Source organism: Ornithorhynchus anatinus, chromosome 1 (assembly GCF_004115215.2).
Source record: "Ornithorhynchus anatinus isolate Pmale09 chromosome 1, mOrnAna1.pri.v4, whole genome shotgun sequence".
NCBI lineage: Eukaryota > Metazoa > Chordata > Mammalia > Monotremata > Ornithorhynchidae > Ornithorhynchus > Ornithorhynchus anatinus.
The window spans coordinates 135,811,911-135,839,079 of record NC_041728.1 but is presented as its reverse complement, the minus strand read 5'-3'; the positions used below and the strand labels follow the sequence as shown (position 1 = coordinate 135,839,079).

The 27,169-nt window shown below is 47.5% G+C and overlaps 1 protein-coding gene across 3 annotated transcripts in view; it reads left to right on the top strand.

The window, feature by feature from the left end:
• The window catches only part of PHC3 (polyhomeotic homolog 3), a 112,347-nt gene that overhangs the window by 27,740 nt on the left and 57,438 nt on the right, over positions 1-27,169 (top strand). For 2 of the 3 annotated variants that reach the window (XM_029059152.2, XM_029059160.2), the window contains exons 5-8: positions 8,222-8,380; positions 10,106-10,207; positions 17,997-18,243; positions 23,472-24,364. In XM_029059152.2, coding sequence (XP_028914985.1) covers positions 8,222-8,380; positions 10,106-10,207; positions 17,997-18,243; positions 23,472-24,364 — 1,401 coding nt within the window. The remainder of the gene's footprint in view (positions 1-8,221; positions 8,381-10,105; positions 10,208-17,996; positions 18,244-23,471; positions 24,365-27,169) is intronic. The other variant, XM_029059166.2, reaches the window with a different exon arrangement.

The following is a 27,169-nucleotide window of genomic DNA, read 5'->3' as shown; positions in this document are numbered from 1 at the left end:
TCTGTGCCTCAGTTGCCCCCGTCTGTCAAATGGGGATGAAGACTTTGTACCTCCCCCAGCGCTTAGAACCGTGCCTGGCACATAGTGAGCGCTTAACAGATACCCTCGTCGGCAGCAGCAGGGGTTGCCCCCGGGGCCGCGGGCTTCTGCTACGGCGGGAGAGGCGGCTGCCTCCGCCGACAGAGGACGTTCTTCGTAGGTTGCCGGCAAGGGAGCAGCTGCGGAGGAGAAATGGCAGCCTTCCCCTGGAATCCCGGAGGGCGGCACCGCTGGCTAGCTCGGCTCCCCTAGCCTGGGCTTAGGCTGCCGAGGGAGCAAGCTCGGCAAGAAGGGTCACTTGAGCTGCGTGTCTGTGTCTGTCTGTCTCTCCCCCCGTCCCTTCCCTCTCTTTCCATCCCCTCCACCCCCAACACACACCCGTCTCTCTCCTCTTGCCCGCACCCTATGATCTAGGAGAGAATATCACACCGCCTAGAGTTTGACATACTCTAACTCCCCCCCCTCTTTACTTCCCCCTTTTTGTCTTTAAACAGATTCCACCCTGTCCTCTACTTTTCTGCCCCTATTTACCTAAACCGAGTAATGCAGTTTACTTTGAGGAGGTAGAGAAGCAGCGTGGCTCAGTGGAAAGAGCATGGGCTTTGGAGTCAGAGGTCATGAGTTCGAATCCCAGCTCTGCCACTTGTCAGCTGGCTGACCGTGGGCAAGTCACTTCACTTCTCTGTGCCTCAGTTCCCTCATCTGTAAAATGGGGATTAAGACCGTGAGCCCCACGTGGGACATCCTGATTCCCCTGTGTCTACCCCAGCGCTTAGAACGGTGCTCGGCACATAGTGAGCGCTTAACAAATGCCAACATTATTATTATTATTATTAGGCGGGGGTATACATAGAGCAGCGTGGCTTAGCGGAAAGAGCCTGGGCTTGGGAGTCAGAGGTCATGAGTTCGAATCCCAGCTCTGCCACTTGTCAGCTGTGGGACTGTGGGCAAGTCCCTTCACTTCTCTGTGCCTCAGTTACCTCATCTGTAAAATGGGGATTAATTGTGAGCCTCGTGTGGGACAACCTGATTACCCTTCACCTACCCCAGCGCTTAGAACAGTGCTCTGCACATAGTAAGCGCTTAACAAATACCAACATTATTATTATTATTATTATAGATGCACGTACATCAACAGAGAGGGAAGTCTAGAGGGAGAGAGGGAAACAGAGAAAGTAGAGTCCCGTGTAGGCTAAATGGTGCTTATCCAGCAGGCCGACTTTCCCCACCTGCAAAGCCCTACTAAAATATCTCCTCCAGGATGCCTTCCCTGTCTAAAATCTCGTCTCCACCCCAGCGCTTCGTACAGTGCCTGACACACAGCAAGCGCCTAACGAATACCACGATTATTATTATTCTGCTAACCATGTACCTCAATCCGTACCCCATAAGCACTCGAAGCCCCCTCTTCCCCCACAGCACTTAAGTTCACATCCTTACCCTCGGTTTCCCGTACGTGTAATTTATTTGCTTGTCTGTCTGCCCCTTTAGACTCTAAGCTCATCGAGGGCAGGGATTGGTTGTATATACTCAGTTGTAGTCTCCAAAGGGCTTAATACAATACTCTGTACACTGTTAAGTGCTCAATAAATACCACTAATGATGATGTGATTGTAGTAGGACTCGGAAGAAGGGGTGAGTAGTGGTCTTTCACGGGTGAAGGGGGGAGAAAGTCCCAAGCGGGTTGGAGGGTGTGAGCAGGAGGTCAGTGAAGAGAGACACGAGAATACGGCCCAGGTTGACGAAGGAGGGAAGAGCGGAGGCTGGCTCGTAGTGGTTGGGGAATGAGGATAAATAGCGGGGAGAGAACTGATCGAACACCTCAGAGCCAATGGCGATGAGTTTATCTGTGACGCAGAGATGGATGGGCAACCGGAAAGCAGCGTGGCCTAGTGGACAGAGCAAAGGGTCTGTGAATCCGAAGGACCCGAGTTCTAATCCTGGCTCCGACACTTGTCTGCTCTGTGACCTTGGGCTAGTCACTTCCCTTCTGCGCCTTGGGTATCTCGTCTGTAAAATGGGGAACTTGACTTAGTATATTTTGGGCACACAGTGGGGACGACTAATTCTCTGGAGGAGACCGTAAGCTAGGAAAAGTCCAGGGAAAACGTGGGAGAGGCGGACCGGCAGCTAGATGGATAGAGACCGTAGCAACGATAACGGAAGAACCATCGAATTGCGGATTATGGCAGAGGACAGGACGTTCTGGAGAAAGTAGATCCATGGAGTCGCTATGAATCGGAAGGGATTCGACGACAATAATAATGATTTAAAAAGAAAGGGGAAACCCGATTAGCTTGCGTCTATCCCAATGCGTAGTACAGTGCCTGGCACACAGTATTTATCCCTTGGCTCTTCCACCCCCCCCATCCCTAAAGCACTTGTGTACCTATCTGTCATTTTATTGATCTGTATTGATGTCTGTCTCCCCCACTCTAAACTGTGAGCTCATCGTGGTCAGGATATGTCACCGTTCTTTGTTGTGTCGTACTTTCCCGAGCGCTTAGGACAGTGCTGTGCACACTGTACGCTGTCAGTAAATGTGATTGAATGAATGTAACAAATACCATTAAAAAAAGTTAATAAAAAAGGGAGGCTTTTGAGGAGTGGGGAGTTGTGTGCAGAACAATGTTTTAGAGAAATGAACTGGGCAGCCGAGTGAAGTATGGACCCGAGAAGGGTAAGAATGGAGGGAGAGAGATCAGTGGGGAGGCTGGTGGAATAGTCGAGATGGGATATGACAAGAACTTGGACCAGAGTGGTAACAGAATCGAGAGGGAGGGGTGGATTCTGGAGATGTGAAGATAGAACTGACAGGATCTAGTGACTGAATGTGCAGGATGAAGGAGAGAGGAGTCAAGGATAATACCCAGCTTACGGGCTCGTGAAACTCGGAGGACGGCGGTGTTGTCAGCGGTGATGAGAAAGTCACGGAGAAGACGGGGTTTGAGAAGGAAGATGAATCCTATTTTGGACATGTTGAGTTTGAGGTTTCAGCAGAGCACGTTGAATCAATCAGCGTTATTAATTGAGCGCTTGTGCCGAGCACTGTACAAAGCATTTGGGAGAGTTCATTGCCCCCAGAGTCGGTCAGACACGTCCCCTTGCCACAAGGAGCCTACGGTCTAGACGGGGAGGCAGGGGGAAATGCGAGACTGCGGAGAAGTAGAGCGGTCAGGCCTGGAGAGGTGGAGTCAGGATTCCTCCACGTAGAGATGGTGGTTGAAGCTGAGCTCCCCAGAGGAGCGGGTGTAAAAGGAGAATAGAAGGGGACCCAAAACTAAGCCATGAGAGACCCCCACCCCCGCCCTCCACTGTTAAGGTGTGGGAAACTGAGGAAGAGCCAGCGAAAGAGACTGAGAAGGAGCAGCCGGAGATAGCAGAACCCGGAGAGGACAGTGGTAGAGCAACCGAGGGCCAGTAGTGTTCCCAGGAGAAGGTGATAGTCCGATCAGCCGATCGATCGCTGCTGTTTATTGAGCGCTTACTGTACGAAGAGTGCCTACCGGGCCAAAGGCTGCATAGAGGGTAAAGAGAATTAGGCAAGACCTTTGGATTTGGCACGGAGGGAGGTCACCGGTGATCTCGGAGAGAGCGGTTTCGGTGGAGCGGGAGGGGCGGAAGCTGATAGCGGGGGGTCGGAGAGGGAGCCGGAGAGAAAATGAAGGCCGTGGGTGGAAACAATCTGCTCGGAAGAGTCTGGACCAGAATGGTAGGAGGGAGATGGCTCGCTAGTTGCAGGGTGCAGGGGAGGTAAGGGAGGGTGATTTTAGGATAGGAGTTGCGTGGACGTCTTTGAGAACAGAGGGGAATGAGCCTTTGGAGAGTGAGCAGTTGGAGATGGTTGTCAGGGAGAGCAGAGAAGTGGGCACAAGTGTCGGAATGAGGTGCGAAGGGAAGGGGGAGGCACAGGTGGAAGGCTAGATTTTGAAATCTCTCTTGGGAGGTGGCTGGGAAGGATGAACGTTAATGTGGGGGGGATAGGAAGGGGCTGGGGCTGGAAAGGGGAAGAGGGAGGTTTGAGGGGGAGTTCATATCTAATCATGAACTTCTTTATCTTGGAGTATTTGTCCCTCAGACTTATTTATAAATGTGGATCTGAACCAGAACCTCTGGAAGCACATGACATTCTTTTTCATGCAGCATTCTGTCTCCTTAAACCACTAAACAAATTAAATCTCCATTGAGGTAATTCACTGCGAGCAAGGAATGTGTCTGTTATATTGTTGTACTCTCCCAAGTGCTCTGTGTGCTCTGCACACAGTAAGCGCTCAATAAATGCAACGGATCGATAAGATAATGCCAACCTACTCACTGAACCTCGATTTTGTCTACCTCGCCGCCGCTGTCTCGCCCACATCCTGCCTCTGGCCTGGAATGCCCTCCTACTTTGTATTCCACAGACAATTACTCTCCCCCGCCTTCAAAGCCTTCTTGAAGCCACATCTCCTCCAAGAGGCCGTCCCTGACGTAACCCTCGTTTCCTCGTCTCCAACTGCCTTCTGCATCGCCCTGACTTGCTCCCTTTATTCATCCCCCAACTCCCAGACCCACAGTACTTTATTTATGTCCGTGTCCATCTCCCTCTATAGACTGTACACTCCCTGTGGGCAGGTAATGTGTCTGTTAGATTGTTATAGCGAACTCCCCCAGGTGCTTAGTATGGTATTCTGCGCACAGTAAGTGCTCAATGAGTACGATTGATTGATTATAATAATGATGGTATTTGTTAAGCGCTTACTCTGTGCAGAGCACCGTTCTAAGCGCTGGGGGAGATACAGGGTGATCAGGTTGTCCCACGTGAGGCTCACAGTTAATCCCCATTTTACAGATGAGGTAACTGAGGCACAGAGAGGTGAAGTGACTTGCTCAAGGTCACACAGCTGACAAGTGGCAGAGCTGGGAGTCGAACTCATGACCTCTGACTCCAAAGCCCAGGTTCTCTTCCACTGAGCCACGCTGCTTCCCAACATTGTATTACATTGTCTAAGTAGTTATGAAAGTATTAGTCTTTGTAGAAGACTGCAGAAGAAGCCTGCGCTGCTGACTGGTAGTGTTTTTTTTTAACTTTAGTGTAAATGTTTCCAGCTTGGGTTGAATGGCCTTCTTTTCTTTGTAAAGCACCTTGTAGTAGGCTAAATCTTTTTGAACCTCTCTCCATGCCTTTAGCCTCCTCTCTCAGTCAAGGTTATCATCTTCAGTCATTTTTAAAAGATCAGTGGCTTTCTTGAAAGTTGCCACGAGCCTTTTTAATCCCCACATCTTAGCCGGCGGTCGAGCCAAGGTTCTAGCTTTCGCAAAAGCCACACCAAACCCCTCCTGTGCCACCAGGGAACGGTGTGTCTCTGCTTTGTCCGACAGCAGAAGACACTTGAGGCGGAAGGGCGAAGATTTTAGGCAGGTATAGTCGGCCTCTTGTACCTCAGCACGGTTCTCTGCCGCTTTGGGATAAAGCGGATGGAAGGGTTGGGGAAGCCCCGGTGGAGCGGCAGCCGAACGTCCGTTTCTTCGGTTTCATTCGAGAGCGGCACGGAATTGGGGCGAGGTCGATGGGGCAGAGCTTTTAGGTGGGTTTAGTCTTCCTCTTTTTCCTCCCGGGATTCTGGGGTTCTCTCAGGTGGAGCAGAGGAAGCGGATTCCGGATCGTGCCGGCGGCCTGGGGAGGGAGTGGCTGAGTGAAGCTCTCTACTTCAGCTGAAAGCAGCAGAGAATCGGGGCAGGAAAGAGAGGAGGATCTTAAGTCTGTCTAGCATCAAGATGCCGGCCAGAGAGGAGAAACTGTATCGGGGTCGGAACGGACAGGGCATGGGGTGGGGAGGGAAGTAAATTCCTTACAGTTAGTGGTCGTAATGTCGGCGGGGCCTCCGCATCCTGGGTTACATCAGCAATTTGAGCCTCATTTATCTCTGGAATTTCCGCGTTGTACTCGTTCGCTACTGGGGGTACACTCATAGCTCTCATTCAAACCACATTTTTATTCTGCCACCAAAAACTGTCAATTCTATCTTCACAACATCGCTAAAAATCTGCCCCTTTCCTCTCCATCCAAACTGCTACTGTGCCTGTCCCAGCACTTATAATAATGATGGTATTTGCTAAGCACTTACTATGTGCCAGGCACTGTACTGGGCGCTGGGGTGGGTACGAGCAAATCGAGCTGTACATAGTCCCTGTCCTATTTGGGACTCACAGTCTTGATCCGCATTTTACAGGTGAGGTCACTGAGGCCCAGAGAAGTGAAGTGATTTGCCCAAGGTCACACAGCAGACAAGTGGCAGAGCCAGGATTAGAACCTTCTTACTTCCAGGCCCGAGCTCTATCCACTGTGCCGTTGTGTCAGCCTCCTCCCTGCTTCCCGTCTCTCCCCACTCCAGTCCGTACTTCACACTGCTCCCCGGATCAATTTTCTAAAATAAACGCTCCAAGTCCAAATCCTCCCCCTACTCAAAAACCTCCAATTGTTGCCCGTCTTCCACTCCGAACAGATGCTCATTTGTCTATATTATTTATTACCCTATTTATTTTGTTAATGAGGGGTATATCTCCTTGATTCTCTTTATCTTGATGATGTTGTTTTGTTTTGTTCTGTTTTGCTTTGCTGGCCGTCTCCCCGTATAGACTGTGAGCCCTTCGTTGGGCAGGGATTGCCTCTCTCTGTTGCCGAATTGTACGTTCCAAGCACTTAGTACAGTGCTCTGCACAAAATAAGCGCTCAATAAATACTACTGAATGAATGAAATGAATGGAATTCCTTACGACCGGCTTTAAAGCACTCAATCAGCTTGCCCCCTCCTGTCGTACCTCACCGATTTCCTACGACAGCCCCAGCCCACGCACTTCACTCTTCCAACACCAACCTACTCACGGTACCTCGTTCTTGTCTTTCTCATTGCCGACCCCTTGCCCGCCTCCTCCCTCTGGCCTGTAACCCCCTCCCCCTTTGTGTACGACAGACCACCACGATCCCCCCTTCAAAACCTACCCTGAGACCTACCCTGACTAAGCCCACAGTTCCCATATTCACCCTCAATCAATCAATCAGTGGTATTTATTGCTCCTTTGTATATATTTTTGCTCATTTGTATATATTTTTATTACCCTACTTATTTTGTTAGTGAGATGTACATCCCCATGATTCTATTGATTGCTATTGTTTTTGTCTGTCTGTCTCTCCCGATTAGACTGTAAGCCCGTCATTGGGCAGGGACTGTCTCTATCTGTTGCCAAATTCTACATTCCAAGCACTTAGTAGAGTGTCTGCACATAGTAAGCGCTCAATAAATGCTATTGAATGAATGAATCAGTACTTAGGGTCAATAATGAGCGCTTCATGGGGTGCACTGTACTAAGTACTTGGGAGAGCACAATGCAGCAGAGTTGGTAGATGTGCTCTGCCCACAGTCAGCTTAGCGTCGAGACGAGCTTCCTTCTGTATCGCCTGGATCCGTACCCTTTAAGCCGTTGATATTCACCCCATCCTCGGCTCCACAGCACTTAGGTGCAGATCCGTAATTTATTTTAATGCCCATCTCCCCGTCTGGACCGTGAACGTGTCCGCCAACTCTGTTACGTTGTACTCTCCCGAGTGCTTAGCCCATTACTCTGCTCCCAGGGAGCACTCAGAAAATGCCACGGATTGGCTAAGGGAAGGCGTCGACCTATTGATCTTCACCGTGTAGACGAGATCCGAGTACTGTGGCAACTTGGAGCCAAAGCGGCTTTAATACCATTTTCAGAAAATACCATGAAATCTTTTGGTAATTGGTATTTTTAATAATGGTACTTTCTTCATAATTCTGAGAAACCTTGTAGCAGAGCCTCCCACTAGTTATATCGCGACTTTACCTATTTCTGTTTCACGTGCTCTATGGGGTTTATCTGTTTGTGTGATGTATTTTTTTCCCATTTCGACCCCCCTCCCACCAAACGTCATTGGATGCATCACGCCACTTCGCGTCCTCGGTCACAGCGTCCTAAGTCTCGAGCGGAGTATTGAATGGGCGTTACCGTTGATTCTTCAACAGAAAAGTAAATAGCAGTGACACTGGCGTAGAAAATTGAAATATACTGTGGATAGGCTTTAAAATCAATCGGTTGCCTGGCGACAGGTTGGCGACGTTGAATGACTTTGGCTTCAGAAAATGGAAGGCAATGACCAAAGTGAATATTCTTTCTTTCATAGATCAACCTCTCCACCTCTCCTACACCTGCCCAGTTAATAAGCCGTTCGCAGGCTTCCAGCTCTACCAGCAGCAGTATTACCCAACAGACTATGTTGCTAGGGAGCACCTCCCCTACCTTAACTGCAAGCCAAGCTCAAATGTACCTCCGAGCTCAAATGGTAAGATATGAGCCGCCAACTTTTTTTTTTTTAATCAATCTTTACAGATAGAGGCGATTTTAAACAAAATGTTCTGTGGGCTAGCTTTTCCCAGTAGTAATTGGCAGCTTTATTATTAAAACAGTCCTTTTTTTTTAAAAAAAAAAAAATCTGAACAACACAATGATTGCTTCACCTATTAATTCTGTCTCAAGTTGCCAAGTGTTACTGTTTTGCTGGGTACGTAGTTAGCGAAGTCATCGAGCCTCCCGCAAGGTAGGATTGTAATTCTTTCTCAGAGGATGGAAATAATGCCACTGCTGCGGAATACTGTCATAGACATCTGAAGTTTGTCGTTTTCAGGCTCTCGATTCAGGCATCCTCTTATTTTAAATGTGCTGTGGCGGAAAAGTCTCTCCGGAGATTGCTAGATTCAAAGATCTTTCAAATCTGTCTCCCAAGTGTAATTTTCACGCATTTCATAGAATTCTTGTTTTTATTTTGTATGTGTTCACGTTTTTTTAAAAAGGTCCATTTAAAAAAGCAACCGACTGAAGAACTGGGGAAATGCAAAACGTTTATTAATAATGTAAGCAAATGCTTTGAAACATCCCAGAAGTGAGTGGTAGAATGGGGGCACGTATCTTAAAACGAGGGAATACGTTTGCATTAGTTGGACGAGTCTTCATGGCGAGTAGATTTTTACAGGTAAGGACGATTTAGGCCACGTTGTCTAGGGGAAGGAGAACAGGGCCGGGAGTCGGGAAACTGGGTTCTAGTCCGGTCCCCGCCACACTGGACTGTTGTGTGACCTCAGGTAATCGACGTGAACTCTCTGTGCTACCCTTTTCTCAGCTGTGGAATGAAAACACCCGCCCTTCCCCAGATCCCGGCTCTGCCACTTGTCAGCTGTGTGACTGTGGGCAAGTCACTTAACTTCTCTGGGCCTCAGTTTCCTCATCTGTAAAACGGGGATTAAGACTGTGAGCCTCACGTGGGATAACCTGATGACCCTATATCTACCCCAGCGCTTAGAACAGTGCTCTGCACGTAGTAAGCGCTTAACAAATACCAACATTATTATTATCACAGGATTATTGGGAAACAGAATGATGTAGTTGATATAATTTGTACGCTGACTACGCTTTTCAAACTGAAGCTTGAAGAAACAGCTTGGCCCAGCGACCAGAGCCCGGGCCTGGGAGTCAGAAGGACCTGGGTTCGAACCCCAGCTCCTCCACTTATCTGCAGTGTGACCTCGGGCAAGTCACTTCACTCCTCTGTGCTTCAGTGTCCCCATCTGGAAAATGGAGATTAAGACTGGGCGCCCCATGGGGGACAGGGACCGGGTCCAACCTGACCACCTTGAATCTACCCCAGCGCTTAGTACAGTGCCTGACACACAGTAAGAGCTTAACAAATACCATTTAAAAAAAAACAAAAAGGAGAAGTTCAAAGTTCCTGTAGGAGTTTTACATCGAAATCCACAGAGAGCCCAAACGATCGCAGCGGAGTGCCAGTGCGTGCCATGGAGAGGCAAGTGGTTGCCAGGGTTTCTGTGGTGCGGGTCCAAGGGCAATCAGTGCAGTTAGCCCAGTTTGGACAGTTGAAGTCAGTCCTTGCATTGTCTTTTTTCCCACGAACCTTAGTCTCTTTTACCTGCTTTGCATTTCGTGTGGGACATATTATTTTCTTCAGGGTTCTTTTTGTTTTTTGTTTTTGTTTTTTTGCTTTCTGTCTGTACAGCTGATTTTCACCCCTGCTACCACTGTGGCTGCTGTACAGTCTGACATTCCTGTTGTCTCGTCGTCGTCGTCGTCACCTTCCTGTCAGTCGGGAGCTACTCAGGTGAGCTCGGCCAGGTTCATTCGGCCCCCCGGGTCGTAGAATCTAGATCTCGAAGCGGACGGTGACCCCGTAAGAGGGTTCCCGTCTATCCGTCGGTAGTCCGTTTTTTAAACCTTCTTGTGATTTAAATAACGTAGAGGGAATAATAATAGTAATGGCATTTGTTAAGCGCTTACTGTGTGCAAAGCACTTGGCTGAGCGCTGGAGGGATACAGGGTCATCAGGTTGTCCCACGTGAGGCTCACAGTCTTCATCCCCGTTTTACAGAGGAGGGAACTGAGGCCCAGAGAAGTCAAGTGACCTGCCCAAAGTCACACAGCTGACAAGTGGCGGAGCGGGGATTAGAACCCGTGACCTCCGACTCCCCAGCCCGTGCCCTTTCCACTGAGCCGCGCTGCTCCAGGGCTTCAGGCCCGGCCCAGAGCATTGTAGCGATTACCGTAGTTCTCTGGGAAAAAAACATTTCTCGGCACCTCTTGGGATTTGTGTGTGTCTCTCTCTGTTGCAGTTCATTCTCAGTCTTAACCTATTGATGGCTCCAGAAGACAAGCCTCAAGGCCTCTCTTCTTCTCGGTGGAAAACAGTTTCAAAATGGTTGCAGGATGTTTGGGGTTGTTTTTTTTTAAGAGGCGGTAGAATTAGAGGGCGACCAACTGGGTGACTCGCAGGTATCGGAAGCACATACCAAAAAGTATGGTGGAAAAGTGATGACTATTATGCACCCTGTAGCAGAGAGATGAATATATTTTTTTCCCCTTCTGAAGACTCAAATGTTTGGGTTTTGTCTTAAATCCCCAGTTTTTAGACCAGTGTTGTCGATGATTTAAATTGTGAGATCATTGGACGGGAATCATAAAATGTGCTTTCTTGGGGCACTTAGCGCATTGCTGGTTCTCGGATATTGCTAATGATGTACTCCAGTGATTCGAGTCAGTTGTATTTATTGAGCGCTTACTGGGTGCAGAGCACTGTACTAATCGCTGGGGAGAGTACACTCTAACAGTATAAGAGACACATTCCCTCTCCACAGTAAGCTTTTGTCTTCAGAGTCACTTTTTGGATTGAGTGATTTATTATGCACAGTCAAGTAGATTATTCTTTGTATTTTCACAAAGAACAAAAGTTTGATGAAATATTCAAGATACTGATTTAAGTGGATGCCAGCTCTGTAATTCAGTATTTGAAAGAAACTGTCCTAGAAACAGGTGCATGACTTTTTTGCTATCCACTTTCCAATATTTTGAAGGAGACAGGCTTGTAAATACAGACAGATCATCACTATTTTCAGAGACCTTTACCCACATAATGACCCAGTATGAAGTTTTATGGTTTTCAAAACAGAGAAGAATTGAACTCATTTCTTTAATACTTTTCACTTGAAGTATTCGGCTCTTTCCTCATTTCCAAGTGCCAGTGATCTGTAAAATTTTGGGGAAATGGAGCATTCTGTCATTATAATGTAAAAAAGCAGCTTACATGTTTCCCTAGCATAATGACAATCTATCCGCTCTCTGTCCAATTGCAATATCCCTAGAAGTTTAATTCTCAGATGAGAAACTACAAATAAAATGGTTCCTTGCAAGCTGAAAGGGTAAGGGAAGACTATTTTAATTTCAGTGCCGAATTAATTTAGCTTAATAGCTTTGTTCAACATGTATTGTCTTTTTTCCAAATGCAAACCGGAGGGTTTTTTTAAATTCAAAATTTTGAAGTTTTCCAGTGAAAGTAAACTAAGTCTCTCCGAAGCGTGGTTGTTCTGTGATGGGAAACTTCTTAAACTGTGGGATGTGAGATTATGGACTTGTGAGCAAATGGGACTTGTTAGGAGGAGAAGTGGAGCCATGGAAATAGATTCAGGAAGTTGAAGAGTGGTACTCATACCTCACCCCTCCCCACATATAGTGGGCTGCTCTGGAAATTGGGAAAATTCTGGGGCATAAAATGGGAACTGCTTAAATTTCCAGCCCCCATTCATTCCATTCAACCCTTAGTTCGGTGCTCTGTGGTGAGTGCTCAAAAAACAACAACAACCAACCCATCGATTGATTCAATTTAGAACAGCAAGATAAGTTCCCTAAAAGTGAAGCTGTCTTTTCCCCCGAAATCCAAATGCCTGGGCCTCGTATTACGATTGTTGCTCTTTATTTGAGATATGTTTCCAAAAACATAACGTGCACCCCGGTCATTTTGTGAAAAGTATGCGTCTAAGGAAATATTCCTCAGAGGTGCTACGTATTTAACCCTCCAAGATAGGTCTAAATGATTAATTAAGCAGTCTAAATAAGAAGCAAAAAAATATAGAAAGCAAAAATAGATAACGAAGAAACTAGACAGAGTAGAGTAAAAAGCATCAGACCTGACTACCTCACTGAGGTATTAAGAAAACCCCGGGTGGGCTGGGCCACATCTGGTTCGGAGCGATGCTGGGTTTTCCCAGAGCAAGGAAATAAAAACTGTTCTTGAAACAAGTCAGGGTTGTTTCCGATCTTACCCCCCTCTCCTGCCCGAGCCCCAAAGTAGTATTTATTGAACTCTTCCTCTCTGCAGAGCCCTGTACTAAGCACTTGAAAGAGTTCAGTAGACTTGGTAGACGCTACCCCTGTCCTGGTAATGATTTAATGATTTAAGATTTAATGATTTAAGAAGCCTTTAACCTTGCCAACAATTACGTGGTTTAGTCAGTTGTATTTATTGAGCGCTTACTGTGTGAAGAGCGCTGTACTAAGCACTTGGGAGAGTACAAGGGACGCATTCCTTGCCCTCAGCGATCTTATCCTGTAAAGCTGAGCTTACGGTCTAGAGACGAGCTTACGTTTAATGAGGTGCTTGTATGACTTTTAGCTTGGTAAGGGCCGTATATGCCGCCAGACAAGCTTTTGGGATTCATTTATTTAGACAAATCTCTTAGATCCTCTGAGATGCCAGAAAAGAACTCTTAGAAGGCCTGACTTCTCTGAAGTTCTACGGAGAATTAAAAAAAAAAAAGCAGAACTGTACTTTGCATTTAAAATCAGTTTCAGCAGCCAGGGTTCAGTAGCAGCTGTCAGAAACAGCTAAATGACTCACTCCTCAAAGGAAAATGGCCTCTAGCTGGTTGCACGTATTACCCCCGTTAGTATCAACATGGCATTTTTGGTTGTCATTTGAGACTCACGTAGCTACTGTTGTGTTGACTGTACAGTGGTGTTAAATCTTAACTCACAATGAAACGTGAGGAGTAGCACCTCTCTCCTCTCTCCTGGCTCTTTTTGGTGGCTCCCCGTAACAGTCCTGGATTACCTTTCCCTCTGAGCTAAACGCAATGTGAGGAGTTCTCAGAGCGGTAACGGAAGGAGAGGGGAGCACAGATATCCCTTCAAATGTTCTGTCTGAAGCAAAGACGATAATCGAGTAAAAGCATTTGGACCATAATAAAAATAACCCTGTATAAAAGACAGCGTACCCAATCGTCCGTCATCACCATCTTCATCGTCAGGAACAGTGATATTTACTGAGTGCTTACTGTGGGCAGAGCAGTGTACTACGTGCCGGGAGATAAAATACAACACAGTTGTTAGACACTTTCCCTGCCCACAACAACAATAATAATAATAATGATGGTATTTGTTAAGGGCTTATTATGTGCCAAGCACCGTTCTAAGATGGATACAAGGTAATCAGGGTGGACACAGTCCGTGTCCCTCTTGGGGCTGACGGTCTTCATTCCCAATGTACAGATGAGGTAACTGAGGCACAGAGAAGTGAAGCGACTTGCCCGTGGTCACACAGCAGACAAGTTGCGGACCTGGGATTAGAGTTTACAGCCTAGAGGGGGAGGCGGCCATTAATAAAAATAAAATATGTGACCTTAAAAAAATAAAATAAGTAAAAAATATGTTAGCTTACACATTTCACTTCTTTTCCTTCACCTTGCCATGCTTTATATCAAATTCTCAAGAAATATCCGGCCAAATTCAATCCTTTTTCTGAAAGAATCCCCAATTTAAAGGGCCAGAATCAGGATAAATCCTTTAGGACCCTCCCAATCCTGTTATTTCCCTTGCATCATTTTCAGGTCGCCCTTGTCCCCTTGAACCTGTGCTGGGCTGTTGTAGTCTGGGTTCCCTCACGTCATCGGGCCCCAGTGCTTTTGGGCTCCTTGTGCCTTGGAAGGGCCCAGGTTTTATGAAATCCAAGACGTGCCGAGTTTGGGAAAGGAAAAAGCCCCAGCGGCACATGAAAGTCTCGGGGAGAGGCAACTAAGCCCCCCGTATTCTCCGGTCACTTAGACTAGGGCAGTTCAAGGAAGGAACGATTCAATCCTAGGCTTACCAGTTACTATTTATAATAACCTATGGTTTATTATTATTATTAATAGTAATAACAATCATAGTGATATTTGTTAAGCTGCTGTTAGCCAAGCACTGTTATAAGTGCTGGGGTAGCTACAAGGTCATCAGATTGGACACAGCCCATGTCTCTCTTGGGGCTCACAGTCTTGATCCCTATTTTCCAGATGAAGTAACTGAGGCCCAGAGAAGTGAAGTAACTGGCCCAAGGTCACACAACGGTCGTGGTAGAGCCGGGATTAGACCCCACAACCTCTGATTCCCAGGCCCATATTTCCACTAGGCCACGCTGTTACTTAATGAAGCCGGGGATAGGTTCCGTTCAAGGATTGCGGGTACGGCTTTCCCCAGATTTAGGGAAGTAGCGGGACCTTGTCGAGACTCAGAAAAGATGGGGTCCAAGTGCTCTTGGTTTCTGACGTGGCAGAGGTGACCTTCACCTAAAGTTATTTCGACAACTGCTGCTATTTCAGCCTATTTTTTGAGGAACAGATGCACATTATGTCAGTTTCCAAAGGGGCTGAGCTGCTCTAAAGCCGATCCTCCTAGACTGTATTTCTGTCCTCGTTTCCCGGTAAAAACGTATTTTCTATCACACGGAGAAGCGGCTTGGCCCAGTGGATAGATCACCTAGTGGATAGAGCACAGGCCTGAGGAATCAGAAGGACTCGGGTTCTAATTCTGCTTCCTCCATTTGTCTGCTGTGTGACCTTGGGCAAATCACTTCGCTTCTTTGGGCATCAGTCACCTCATCTGCCAACAGGGGATTAGGACTGTGTTCAACCCGATGAGTTTATATCTACCCCAGCGCTTAATACAGTGCTTGACGCAGAGTAGGCGCCTAACAAATGCTATTAACAAAAGTGGACGGGCTTTGAGGAATGAAATCTACGCCGAGGAGAGTTGTTTGTTTAAATGTTCTTATTTGGAAATTCCGTATCCCGAACAAAAACAGTCCTGTCAAGATGGGCTTTCTGGTGAGCCTCTGAAATGTGATCTTTAAAGTAGTTAAGGACTTGTCCCCCAACTTTCAGTTTGAGAAGATCTTCTGTGAGGTTGTGGGGGAACACCTCAAAAGGTGCAGGCCTACCATCGATGACCTACTTCATCTCCCAAGGGAATATGGATAGCCCTTTGGATGTTATTTCCTCTAGTGTGGGATGGGGGTGGAAGTTCTTTCCCTGTCCTTGTTCTTCCACCGCTAGGAATAATTTCTCATTTACAGGAAATGTATAGTGGTAGAGCCATTTAAAAAATACCTCCCCACGTATGTGTGTGAGCACCCACTGGGAGCCAGCATGATTTAATAACTGTGGGGTTCGGTAAGTGCTTACTATGTGCCAAACGCCGTACTAAGCACTGGGGTAGATACAGTCACTCTCGCCCACCCCCCCAATCCCCTTCAAACCTCATTGAAGGCACATCCTCCAAGAGGCCTTCCATGACTAAGCCCCCCTTTCCCCTTCTCCCACTCCCTTCTGCATCGTCCTGACTTTTTCCATTTATTCCTCCCTCCTCCCAGCCCCAGAGCAATTGCGTACATATCTGTAATTATGTTAAAGTCTGTAGACTGTAAACTCCTGGGCAGGGAATGTGTCCGTTGTTGTATTGCACTCTCCCAAGCGCTCAGTAATGTTGGTATTTGTTAAGCGCTTACTATGTGCCGAGCACTGTTCTAAGCGCTGGGGTAGATACAGGGGAATCAGGATGTCCCACGTGGGACTCACAGTCTTAATCCCCATTTTACTGATGAGGTAACTGAGGCACAGAGAAGTTAAGTGACTTGCCCACGGTCACACAGCTGACAAGTGGCAGAGCTGGGATTCAAACTCATGACCTCTGACTCCAAAGCCCGTGCTCTTTCCACTGAGCCACACTGCTTCTCCAACGGTGGTCTACGTCCAGTAAGCGCTCAATAGATGCGATTGACTGATAAAAAGATCATCAGGTCTCCCGGGGGAGATGGCTCCAGTGGTGAGGGAAGCCACGGAAGGAGTGTCCTCTTGCAAGGAGGAAAAAAGAATAATCGGTCAAGCAATCAGTGGTATTTACTGAGTGTTTACTGTGTGCAGAGCAGGGTACTAAGCATCTGAGAGAGTGCAATACGACAGAGCTGATAGACACATTCCCTAAGCACAACGTGCTTACAGCTTAGAGGAGAAGCCATTCCCTCCCGGAAATGTCAGGTGTGAGGTAGTGTCAAGGTAGGCTCAGACTGTTATACAACTGTGTTCTGCTGTATTCTCCGAAGCGCTCGGTACAGTGCTCGGCACACAGCGCTCAAAAAATTCACTCCGTTGTCCGGATTTTTTCTCTACAGAAACGGTCAGGACGTGTCATCCCCCCTCCAAAAAATCTCCAGTGGTTGCCTATCCACCTCCGTATCAAACAAAAGCTCCTCACCATTGGCTTTAAAACTCTCCATCACCTTGCCCCCTCCTACCTCACCTCCCTTCTCTCCTACGACCCAGCTCTCACAGTTCACTCCTCTGGTACTGACCTTCTCACTGTGCCTCCATCTCGCCTGTCTCGCCACTGACCCCCGGCCCACGTCCTTCCTCTGGTCTGAAACGCCCTCCCTCCTCAAATCGGCCAGGCAATGACTCTCCCTCCTCCTTCAAAGCCTTACTGAAGGCCCATCTCCTCCAAGAGGCCTTCCCAGACTAAGCCCCACTTTTCCTCAGCTCCGTCTCCCCTCCCCCCGACTCACTCCCTTTGCTCTATCCCCCTCTCCTCGCCCCACAGCACTTTTGTAAATGGCTGTAATTTTATTTATTTATATTGATGTCTGTTTATTTGTATTGGTGTCTGTCTCCCCGCCTCTAGACTGTGAGCTCGGTGTGGGCAGGGATTGTCTCTTTTTTGCTGTATTTTCTTTCCCAAGAGCTTAGTACAGTACTCTGCACACAGTAGCGCTCAATAAATACGATTGAATGAACGAATAAATACTATCGATTGACGGAGCAGCCGGAGCTTCCTTGCCCCTGCATTCTGAGAGGCATTGTCTGCTGTGTGGCTTTGGGCAAGTCCCTTTACTTCTCTGTGCCTCAGTTCCCTCATCAGTAAAGTGGGGATCGAGACTGTGAGCCCCATGTGGGACAGGGACTGTATCCAACTCTATTTGCTTGTAACTAGTACAGCGCCTGGCACATAGTAAGTGCCCAACAGATACAGCAATTATCATTAGTAGCGATAAAGTAACTGTTCATTATTTTAGCATGTGTCTTGCTGAGTTTACTGCTGTTAACGGGTGTCACTTTCTATCTCAGGAGCGGCCCCTTCGAAGCGTTTCGGTTAAATGGCGGTTACCCCTCTGTGGGCAACAAAGCTCTCCAAGCCTCTTGGTCTCTAATGGGGAAAGGCAATAGTTGCCCGTTTTTCCAGGACGATTATAGTGATGATGATTCGCTCTAAATTGTTGATCTGTTTTGTGTCTGACTTTGCTATTATGTGGCTCTTAGGTTCAGAACTTAACGTTGCGCAGCCAGAAGCTGGGTGTATTATCTAGTTCTCAAAACGGCCCCCCGAAAAGCAGTAGTCAAGCTCAGTCGCTGACCATATGTCACAATAAAACAACAGTAACCAGTTCCAAAACCAGCCAACGAGATCCTTCTCCAGAAAGTCACAAGAAAGGAGAGAGCCCCAGCCTGGAATCTCGAAGTACGGCAGTCACCCGGACCTCAAGCATCCATCAATTAATAGCACCAGGTAGGGTTGACCTTTTTCGTTCAAATGGCTGCCAGTGAGAAAAAGAAGGTCGGTTCTTAGTCCGCAGAAACGTTTCGGGGAACGTACTTGCCCTTTAATAATAATAATGTTGGTATTTGTTAAGTGCTTACTATGTGCAGAGCACTGTTCTAAGCGCTGGGGTAGATACAGGGTAATCAGGTTGTCCCACGTGAGGCTCACAGTTAATCCCCATTTTACAGATGAGGCCACTGAGGCACGGAGAAGTGAAGTGACTTGCCCAGAGTCACACAGCTGCCAAGTGGCAGAGCCGGGATTCGAACCCATGACCTCTGACTCCCAAGCCCGGGCTCTTTCCACTAAGCCACGCTGCTTCTCTGCCTTTAAGCATTCAGTTTTTCAGAGAAATTGCTCTCGGGCCTTTAGATCGCCGCAAGCGGTTCTTCCCGTTCTGTCCATTTAGTGGTACTCTTCAAATGGAAGCTTCCTATCTGCAGTACGTTTTGGGGATTATCCAAGAAAACCCTGCTTTCGTTTTTTAGGTTTAGCGACAAATCCCCTTAGTTCCCAACACGCTTTGTAGAAGTTAGCAGAGCGAAATGTGTGCGTTTCTTGACTTTAGGAGACTTTTAAAATCCTTCTCTTCAATCCAAGGTTTGTAAACTAAGACATCTCAGTACGGCCTTTGGAAAAAGAACTTTGAAAATTCCAGCATTAGCACCAATTATTATACCAATATGCCGTGTTGCTCATTTCCTCTCACTATAAATCGACGAGCTCAGTGTTCTAATGTTAACATTTATGGTTTCATTAATAGAAAATAGCCAGTCTCCCCACCTAACACTTCAGTCCCACGAAAAGTTGTGAATATTCTTTATTATTTTCTTTAAGGTTTAAAAATGATTTATCAGAAGGAGAATGAATGATGTGATTTAGAAAAAAAAGCCAAATGCCAGTAGAAGTAGGGTAAATGCGTTTTTCTTTCAAAGTTATCGTGTCAGGGGAGGTTGTTGCTCCTGGAATCTTGAGATTCTTCTTAGGTTTCTTTCCTTCAGACAGTTTTAACGTTTTTTTCTCCAGTTGAGGTTTAGAAGAGGTTTTTCACAAAGCAGGCTTATGCAAGAGACCTCATTAATAAGATAAAGGGGTCTCTTCTTTTGCCTTGGTCAGCAGATTAATTCAGCGTATCTAAGGCGCTTGATTTTCAGCATTAATAGGATTGACTAAGCTGATAATGCCCATGAAGTACTTATGGGATTTTCGCATTTCTCCTTCTGTTTGTCCCTCTTCCCCTTTCTCTATTTATTCCTTGCCTGTTCTGTAGAAATAATAATAGTAGTAGTAATTCATTCATTCAGTCGTATTTACTGAGCTCTTACTGTGTGCAGAGCACTGTACTAAGCGCTTGGAATGTACAGTTCGGCAACAGATAGAGACGATCCCCTGCCCAACGACGGCTCACAGTCTAAAAGGCGAAGACAGGCAACAAAACAAAACATGGTCCCTGAGCCACAAAGGGCAACGGTCTAAGAATAATGGCAGGAAAAGCGAGGACCCAGCCACATAAGGAAAGATGAAGCAAGTAAAAACAGAAAAGGCAAAGACAGAAGTCATTACAAAAAAGGAAAACCGGACACAGCCGGACACCGTGGCTGGAGGAGCGGTGTTTTAGGCTCTGGCAACTCAGTCCGACAAAGCCATAAGGAACTGCCCTAGTGGCCTAGTAGCCAGGTTAGCACTTGGGAAGCAGCGTGGCCCAGGAGAAAGAGCCCGGGCCTGGAAGTCAGAGGACCTGGCTTCTAAACCCGGTTCTGACACTTGCCCGCTGTGGGACCTTGGGCCGGTCACTTCACCACTCTGCCTCAGTTCCCTCTGCAAAGTGGGGAATCGATCTCTTTTTCCCTTCCACCTTGACTGAGAGCCCTAGGTGGGACCTGACTTTTTTCTCTATCCTAGTTCTTAGTATAGTGCTTGGCATAGAGTAAGCACCTAACAAATACTATTATTAGTGGTAATGATAGCATTTCAGTGCCTATCCCGGTGGGTATTTCATAAATACAGTCAACCACTACTACTTCTCTATTGGACTCTTTCCCTCTCCTTAATCCTGTTATTCTAATCTTTCTCATCACTCTTACTATCTCCCTTCCCTGTTCTTCCGTCTCCTCTTGTCCCTCTCCTTTTTGATTCTTCTCCTTTTGTCCCGTACTTGTCCCCTTCCACTGAACCCTTCTAGTCTCTTTCCTCCTTTGTTGCCAATTCCCTCATCTTCTTCCTCTTATCTCTACTCTCCCTCTCCCCTCACTCTTTTGTACTTTTGTAACGTTCTCCTGTCCCTCTCTTCCTCCACTCCCTATTTTTTTGTACTTTTGTAAAGTTCTCCTGTCCCTCTCTTCCTCCACTCCCTATTTTATTGTTCTTCTTTCTGAAGACCAAGTGCTGCCGGGAGAACACCCTAGTCCTGTTTCTGGCTCTCTGGATATCCATGTCCGGTTCCTCTTTTCTTTCGTCTCTCTCTTTCCCATTCATCAATTAATCGGTGGCATTTATTGAGCACTTACTTCATGCAGAGCACTGTACTGAACGCTTGGGAGAGTACAGTGCAGCAGAGTTAGCAGGCACATTCCCTGCCCACAACGAGGTTATGTCTCAGGATAGCAGAGAGATTTTGGAATGTAAAAAAAAATATGATTTTCAACTGTAATTGAAGAAATGTAGCTCAGTCAAGTAATGAGGAATCTTTCTGTACGTAATTCTGACGGGTCTGACCTGGGAGAGCAGATTCAGTTTCCCAATCCTGAGATTCCTCATAATTATTCTGTGGAGTCCTCTGGTTCAGTTGGGCCGCAGCTGAATTGAAAAGCTCCAAATTCACTTTCACGGGTCACCCAAGAAGAATTGAAATAGGTGGAAAGGTAGACCCTTTGGGAAACTTCTTCCTTCATTAAAATGGAGAAAGGATTGTTATTTTATGCATAAGATCCCATGACCTTAGGGAATGCTCCAAGTATTAGTCACTTCTTTTTAGAGGTGGATTAAATTGAACATTTAGATGAAGTAAGGGATTTGAGGCCGCACAGTCTATTGGGCAGAATTAAGTAAATTAGATTCTAGCTCCACCTACACCTTTGTGAGACTAGGTTAATGAATTAACCTCTTCATGATAATAATAATGTTGGTATTTAAGCGCTTACTACGTGCAGAGCACTGTTCTAAGCGCTGGGGTAGATACAGGGTCATCAGGTTGTCCCACGTGAGGCTCATAGTCTTCATCCCCATTTTACAGAGGAGGGAACTGAGGCACAGAGAAGTTAAGTGACTTGCCTACAGTCACACAGATGACAAGCGGAGGAGCCGGGATTCAAACCCATGACCACCGACTCCCCAGCCCGGGCTCTTTCCACTGAGCCACAGATGCTACTTCTCCATTTATAATATGGAGATAATAATGCTTATCACTGTTCAAGGTTATTGTGAGGACACGCTGGGGAGAGTACCCACAACGAGTTTAGGATCTATGTGTATATCTGTCTATGTAGTGTTTGTATGTGTGTATACATCATTTGTCCTTGCAAAGTAGTAGGCATTTATATGTATGTATTTATGTATATACACACAATTTTATATATATATATATATATGTGTGTATCTATATATATAAACTACAGATTCAGTGGTATTTATTGAGCACTTACTGCTTGCAGAGCGTGTACCAACTGCTTGGGAAAGCGCAATACGATAGAGTTGGTAGTCACATTCCCAGCTCACAAGGAGCTTAGAGGAATGACACTATTGAAATGGAAGGTAATATTATTCTTTCAGCTTTTTATTTAATGTTTTCTGTAACTATATTTATAAATGCTCAAATATAGCTCTTTTTAAAGGCCCACTGTTACAATAATGTAGTGTTTGACTTCAGACTAAGTTCTCGTTTTCTGCACCGAGTAGACCTCCAAACCCCCCGATCAGTCAGTCGTATTTACTGAGTGTTTACTGTGTGCAGAGCACTGTAGTAAGCGCTTGGGAGAGTACAGTAGAACAGACACATTCCCTGCCCTCAACGAGCTCACGATCTAGAGAGGAAGACAGATCTAATGTCTTTTTTGAGATGTTAATCGGTAGTTCTTAAAATGATGCTGAAAGGTGTACGGGATACCGAAAGCACGGGGAGGGAGGGAAGATGATTTTGAGTAGTTGAAGTGTTCATCGCCATTAGAATCGGAAATGCAATTTACGTGACTAAAACGTAATCTATTTTCAAGTAGAAGATGTTATCCGAAAGCAGCTAATGCCCACAGTGCTGTTGAAATGCTTGTGTAAACTCTCTTTTAGTAGCTACAAATTCCAGAAGGACTCTAAAATGAGATCTGAGTTTCTTGCGGTAGAACTGCACAAAATATATCTGAGTCTGATGTATAGGTGCTCCGGCATAAGATCGGTACTCAACTTCAGTAGCTTTAGCCGTAAGGTAGGTTCGGAACGTGAATCCTCCCTTCACACCTACTTGCTGTGGCAACCACGCTCCCCGGGGAACTCGATCGGCAGGGGCAGAGAGGGCACGCGGGGCTGTGTCGGCCACTGCGTTATCATCATCAGCTTCTTCACGCAGGTTCTGGGACTGGGTTGGAGCTCATCCGTCACCGAGGAACCCTTTAAATTCACACAAGTGCACGTGTTCACTGAGTTTAGGACGTTTAGGGAGAGGTTGTCGCTCGAGCCTCCTTTAAGAGTGCCGCATTTCCCCGGCCTCGTAAAAACCCTCGCTTCAGTTCGGATCCAGTTTGGATCCGGCTCATGAATCTTTAGATCGGGGTTCCAATTTAAACCCGATCCACGATCCAGCAAGTCGAGACGCAACCCAGAGGGAGACGTGCGGATTGGCGACGATGACAGTCGGTTGCCCGGAGCGCACTTCGTTTGGGAACGTATCCAGACCCAGCTTCACCGGATACCTGTTGGTGACTTCTGGTAAAAGTAACAGTCTTCTACGGGGTTTCCGCGTTCCTCACCCCGAAGGCTCGTTCAGTAGTTAACTATTAGACCGTGAGCCCGTCAGAGGGCAGCGACCGCCTCTATCTGTTACCGATTTTTGTACCTTCCAAGCGCTTAGTACAGTGCTCTGCACATAGTAAGCGCTCAATAAAGACTATCGAATGAATAGCTCTGGACTCCCCCTTCCTCGAGGCCCGATCTGTGGCGTTTCCGCTCCCCCGGAACCGAAGGCTAACGGTCATTTCTTTCTCCCGCAGCTTCGTATTCTCCGATCCAACCTCATTCTCTAATCAAACATCAGCAGATTCCTCTCCATTCACCCCCGCCTCCGAAGGCTTCCCATCATCAGCTGATCCTGCAGCAGCAGCCGCCGATGCAGCCCGTGACCCTCGCGCCCCCCAACCCGGACCCCCCGCCGTCGCAGCACTGCCTCCCCGTCCAGAGCCACGGCCTCTCCCCGGCCCCCGGCGGCGTCCCGCCCCAGCACTGCTCCCCGATTCAGAGCCACCCGCCCCCCCTCCCGCTGTCCCCCACCCACTCGCAGGCGGCGGCCCAGCAGTCGGTAGTGGTGTCCCCGCCGCCCCCTCACTCCCCCAGCCAGTCCCCCGCCATCATCATCCACCCCCAGGCGCTCATTCAGTCCCACCCCCTCCTCCCGTCGGCCCTCCAGGCGGGGCCCGGCGCCGCGCCGCCGCCCGCCCCTCACCAGGTCCAGCCGCCGGGCCAGCCGCTGCCCCTCCCGGCCCACCTGGCCCTCCCGCCCTCCCCCGTGGTCCACGTCGGGTCGCTGCAGCCGTCCGGCCTGGCCTCCCCGGGCCCGCAGGCGGCGGCGGTCCCCCCGCCGGCCCCCCAGCAGTACCCGGGCCTCCAGCACCCCCCGGCGGGCCCCGCCGCCACCCCGCCGCAGCTGGCGGCCTCCTCCCCGCCGGGCCAGCTGCCGCCTCTGCCCCTGCAGTCTATGCAAGCTCTACAAGTGCAGCCCGAAATTCTGTCCCAGGGCCAGGTTCTGGTGCAGAACGCCTTGGTGTCCGAAGAGGAGCTCCCGGCCGCCGAGGCCCTGGTCCAGCTCCCCTTCCAGACCCTCCCGCCCCCGCAGACCGTCGCCGTCAACCTCCAGGTCCAGCCGGCCGCACCCGTCGAGCCGCCCGTGGTAAGCAGCCGGCCCCCCCCGAAGCCCTCGGATTTTGCCCTCGCCGACCCCGAGGCGTTGAAACCCTCTCCTCCTCGCCTTTCGATCGTCCCCGGGGTCTCCACGGAGGTACATCAGATCCACGTCCAGAGCCGTGATCGATTCGCTTCTGGTCATCTCCGTCTCCCTCTCTAGACTGGATGCTCCTCGGGGGCGGGGAATGCGTCCGTTTATCGTTATGTGGTACTCTCCCAAGCGCTTAGTACAGTCCTCTGCACGCAGTCGGCGCTCAGTAACTACGACTGAATGAATGGATGAATGAAATGACGTGTGTCAGTTGGAAAGAAAAAAACTCTTAAGAAAAAAAGGGGTTTAAGTGCTTCCCGCCCCGCCCCCCGCCCCAAGACTGGTAAGCTCATTGTGACAGGGAATGCCTCTGCTATATTATATTCTCCCAGGCGCTTAGTACAGTGCTCTGCGCAAAGTAGGTCCTCGATAAATACAATTTACTAAGTGCTTGCTGATTTCCAGGCACTCTGAGCGTTGGGGTGGATACCGGCTAATCAGGCCGAGCACGGCCCATTTTCCACATGGGTCTCGGTCTGAATCCCCATTTCGCAGATGAGGTAACTGAGGCACCGAGAAACGAAATGACTCGCCCGCGATCACACAGCAGCCAAGTGGCGGAGCCGAGATTAGAACCCAGGTCCTTCTGACTCCCAGGCCCGTGCTGGGTCCCCTGGGCCACACCGTTGCTCAGTTTAATTTGTAACCTCTAGACGAGACTCTCTGCTAAACACACTCTGTGGGAAAACGGCTTGTTGCGAAATAATTGCATGCTTGGTAATCTATGGTGGGTATTAAAACCCACCATTAATTTTAGAACTGTTTAAACAAATCCATCTGCTGTCTTTACATAGTTGATTTTTTTTTCACCCCTTCCCCCCGACCCAAGGGAATGCATTTGCACCAGTGTTATCTGGACAGAGTTTCTTCTCTTAAGGTGATTAGCCTTCGTAGATCCCTTCTGTCGGCTTATGTGTCCCTGATACGTGTGATTTATATAACTGACCTATTAGTTGTATAAATTCTGCAGTCTGGGCCTGGAGGAGCACTTGTTTGATCAGTGTGTTGGTATGTCTGTGAGGGAATTTTATAAAAATGAATACTGTGAATAAAGGATGTCCTAAAGAACAGATCCCAGATTTGGAAATACCCATAAGAGATGGGTAGGCCACCACCCTTCTAAATTATCAGTCTGAGTATTTCATCTCTTAAGGGAAAAAGGCGACGCATTTTTAAAAATCTAAAATCTTCCAAATTTTGATTGCCAAGGAAAGGTCCCGTCGAAATTGTGGTTTACGCACTAGTCTCAGTACAGATTGAAATTTCTGAACAATTGGCTTTTTAAAATAGCCGATAATAAATAAATACTATCGATTAGTGTTGATTGAGTAGTAAGCAAAAAAACCTTATCAAGAGACCTGCAGATGCTTAATCCTTTGGCTATCTTCTCTATGTTTTCATCTGCCAATTTATAAAAATCTGCACGTCACAGCACTAAAACTCTGGACGCGTGTAGGAATGACACAGAAAAATAAATCCTGGCATCGAAGGTGAAGAGTCTTGGGGATGGGAGTTGTTCTCTAAAGATACCACCCAGTGGAGGTTCATCCTTTTGCCCTTGATATTAGAAACCGAGAGTTTCAATGGATCAGAAATGGAAATAAATTTCAGAGATAATGGTTCCTCTTGTTAGGGTTCTGCTACTGTCCCCCCCAAGATTCATGGCAAGGTACAATAGGTACACCCTGGTGGATCTTAATTTTTTGCTTTTAGGGTATTTAAGTGCTTACCATGTGCCAAACACTGTACAAAACTGTGGGATCAGATCCAAGAGGATAATAATAATAATAATAATAATGTTGGTATTTGTTAAGCGCTTACTATGTGCCGAGCACTGTTCTAAGCGCTGGGGTAGACATAGGGGAATCAGGTTGTCCCACGTGGGGCTCACAGTCTTAATCCCCATTTTACAGATGAGGGAACTGAGGCACCGAGAAGTTAAGTGACTTGCCCACAGTCACACAGCCGACAAGTGGCAGAGCTGGGATTCGAACTCATGAGCCCTGACTCCAAAGCCCGTGCTCTTTCCACTGAGCCACGCTGCTTCTCGATCAGGATGGACATAGTCCATGTCCCACATGGGGCTCACCGTCTTAATCCCCAGTTAACAGATGAGGTGACCGAGGCACAGAGAAGCGATGGTGCTTGCCCAAGGAAATGAGCTCTGAGGGACTTGGTAATATTCTCTCGTCTCTTAATCCGGCTCCAGTCACTCTCCATTTTAAATGCAAATACTATGTAAGACAAAAGACCCATCAGATATGGAGCTTAACTATTAAATATACGTGTTCTCTACACGTATTCTCGATAGGCTTCTGGAGAATTTGGGACCTTTAAGACTGCAGATAAAACTTTTTTAAATAACACAGAAATGGGGTTCAAGGAGGTTTGGAGTTTTTACAGAACTCAGATTCACTCTAAATGTGTTTTTGCTCTTTCAGTCTTCTTTCTACTAAGTTTGCGTGTCAATAATATTCCCTGATTTTGTAAAAATCAGTTTCAATTTCTTTTTGTCCCATCAAATCAGGAAGGAATTGGTTTTCAGGGCAGAGGATCAAGAGTTCCGAAATGATTAATTGATAGTTCTGAATAATTAAAATGAATAGTTCTGAATGTCCGTATGGATAAATAAGAAAACCAAAAAAAGGCTTAGCTGTCTTTGCTATCCCTGGATTGCTCACAGAACGTCTCTCGGACCAC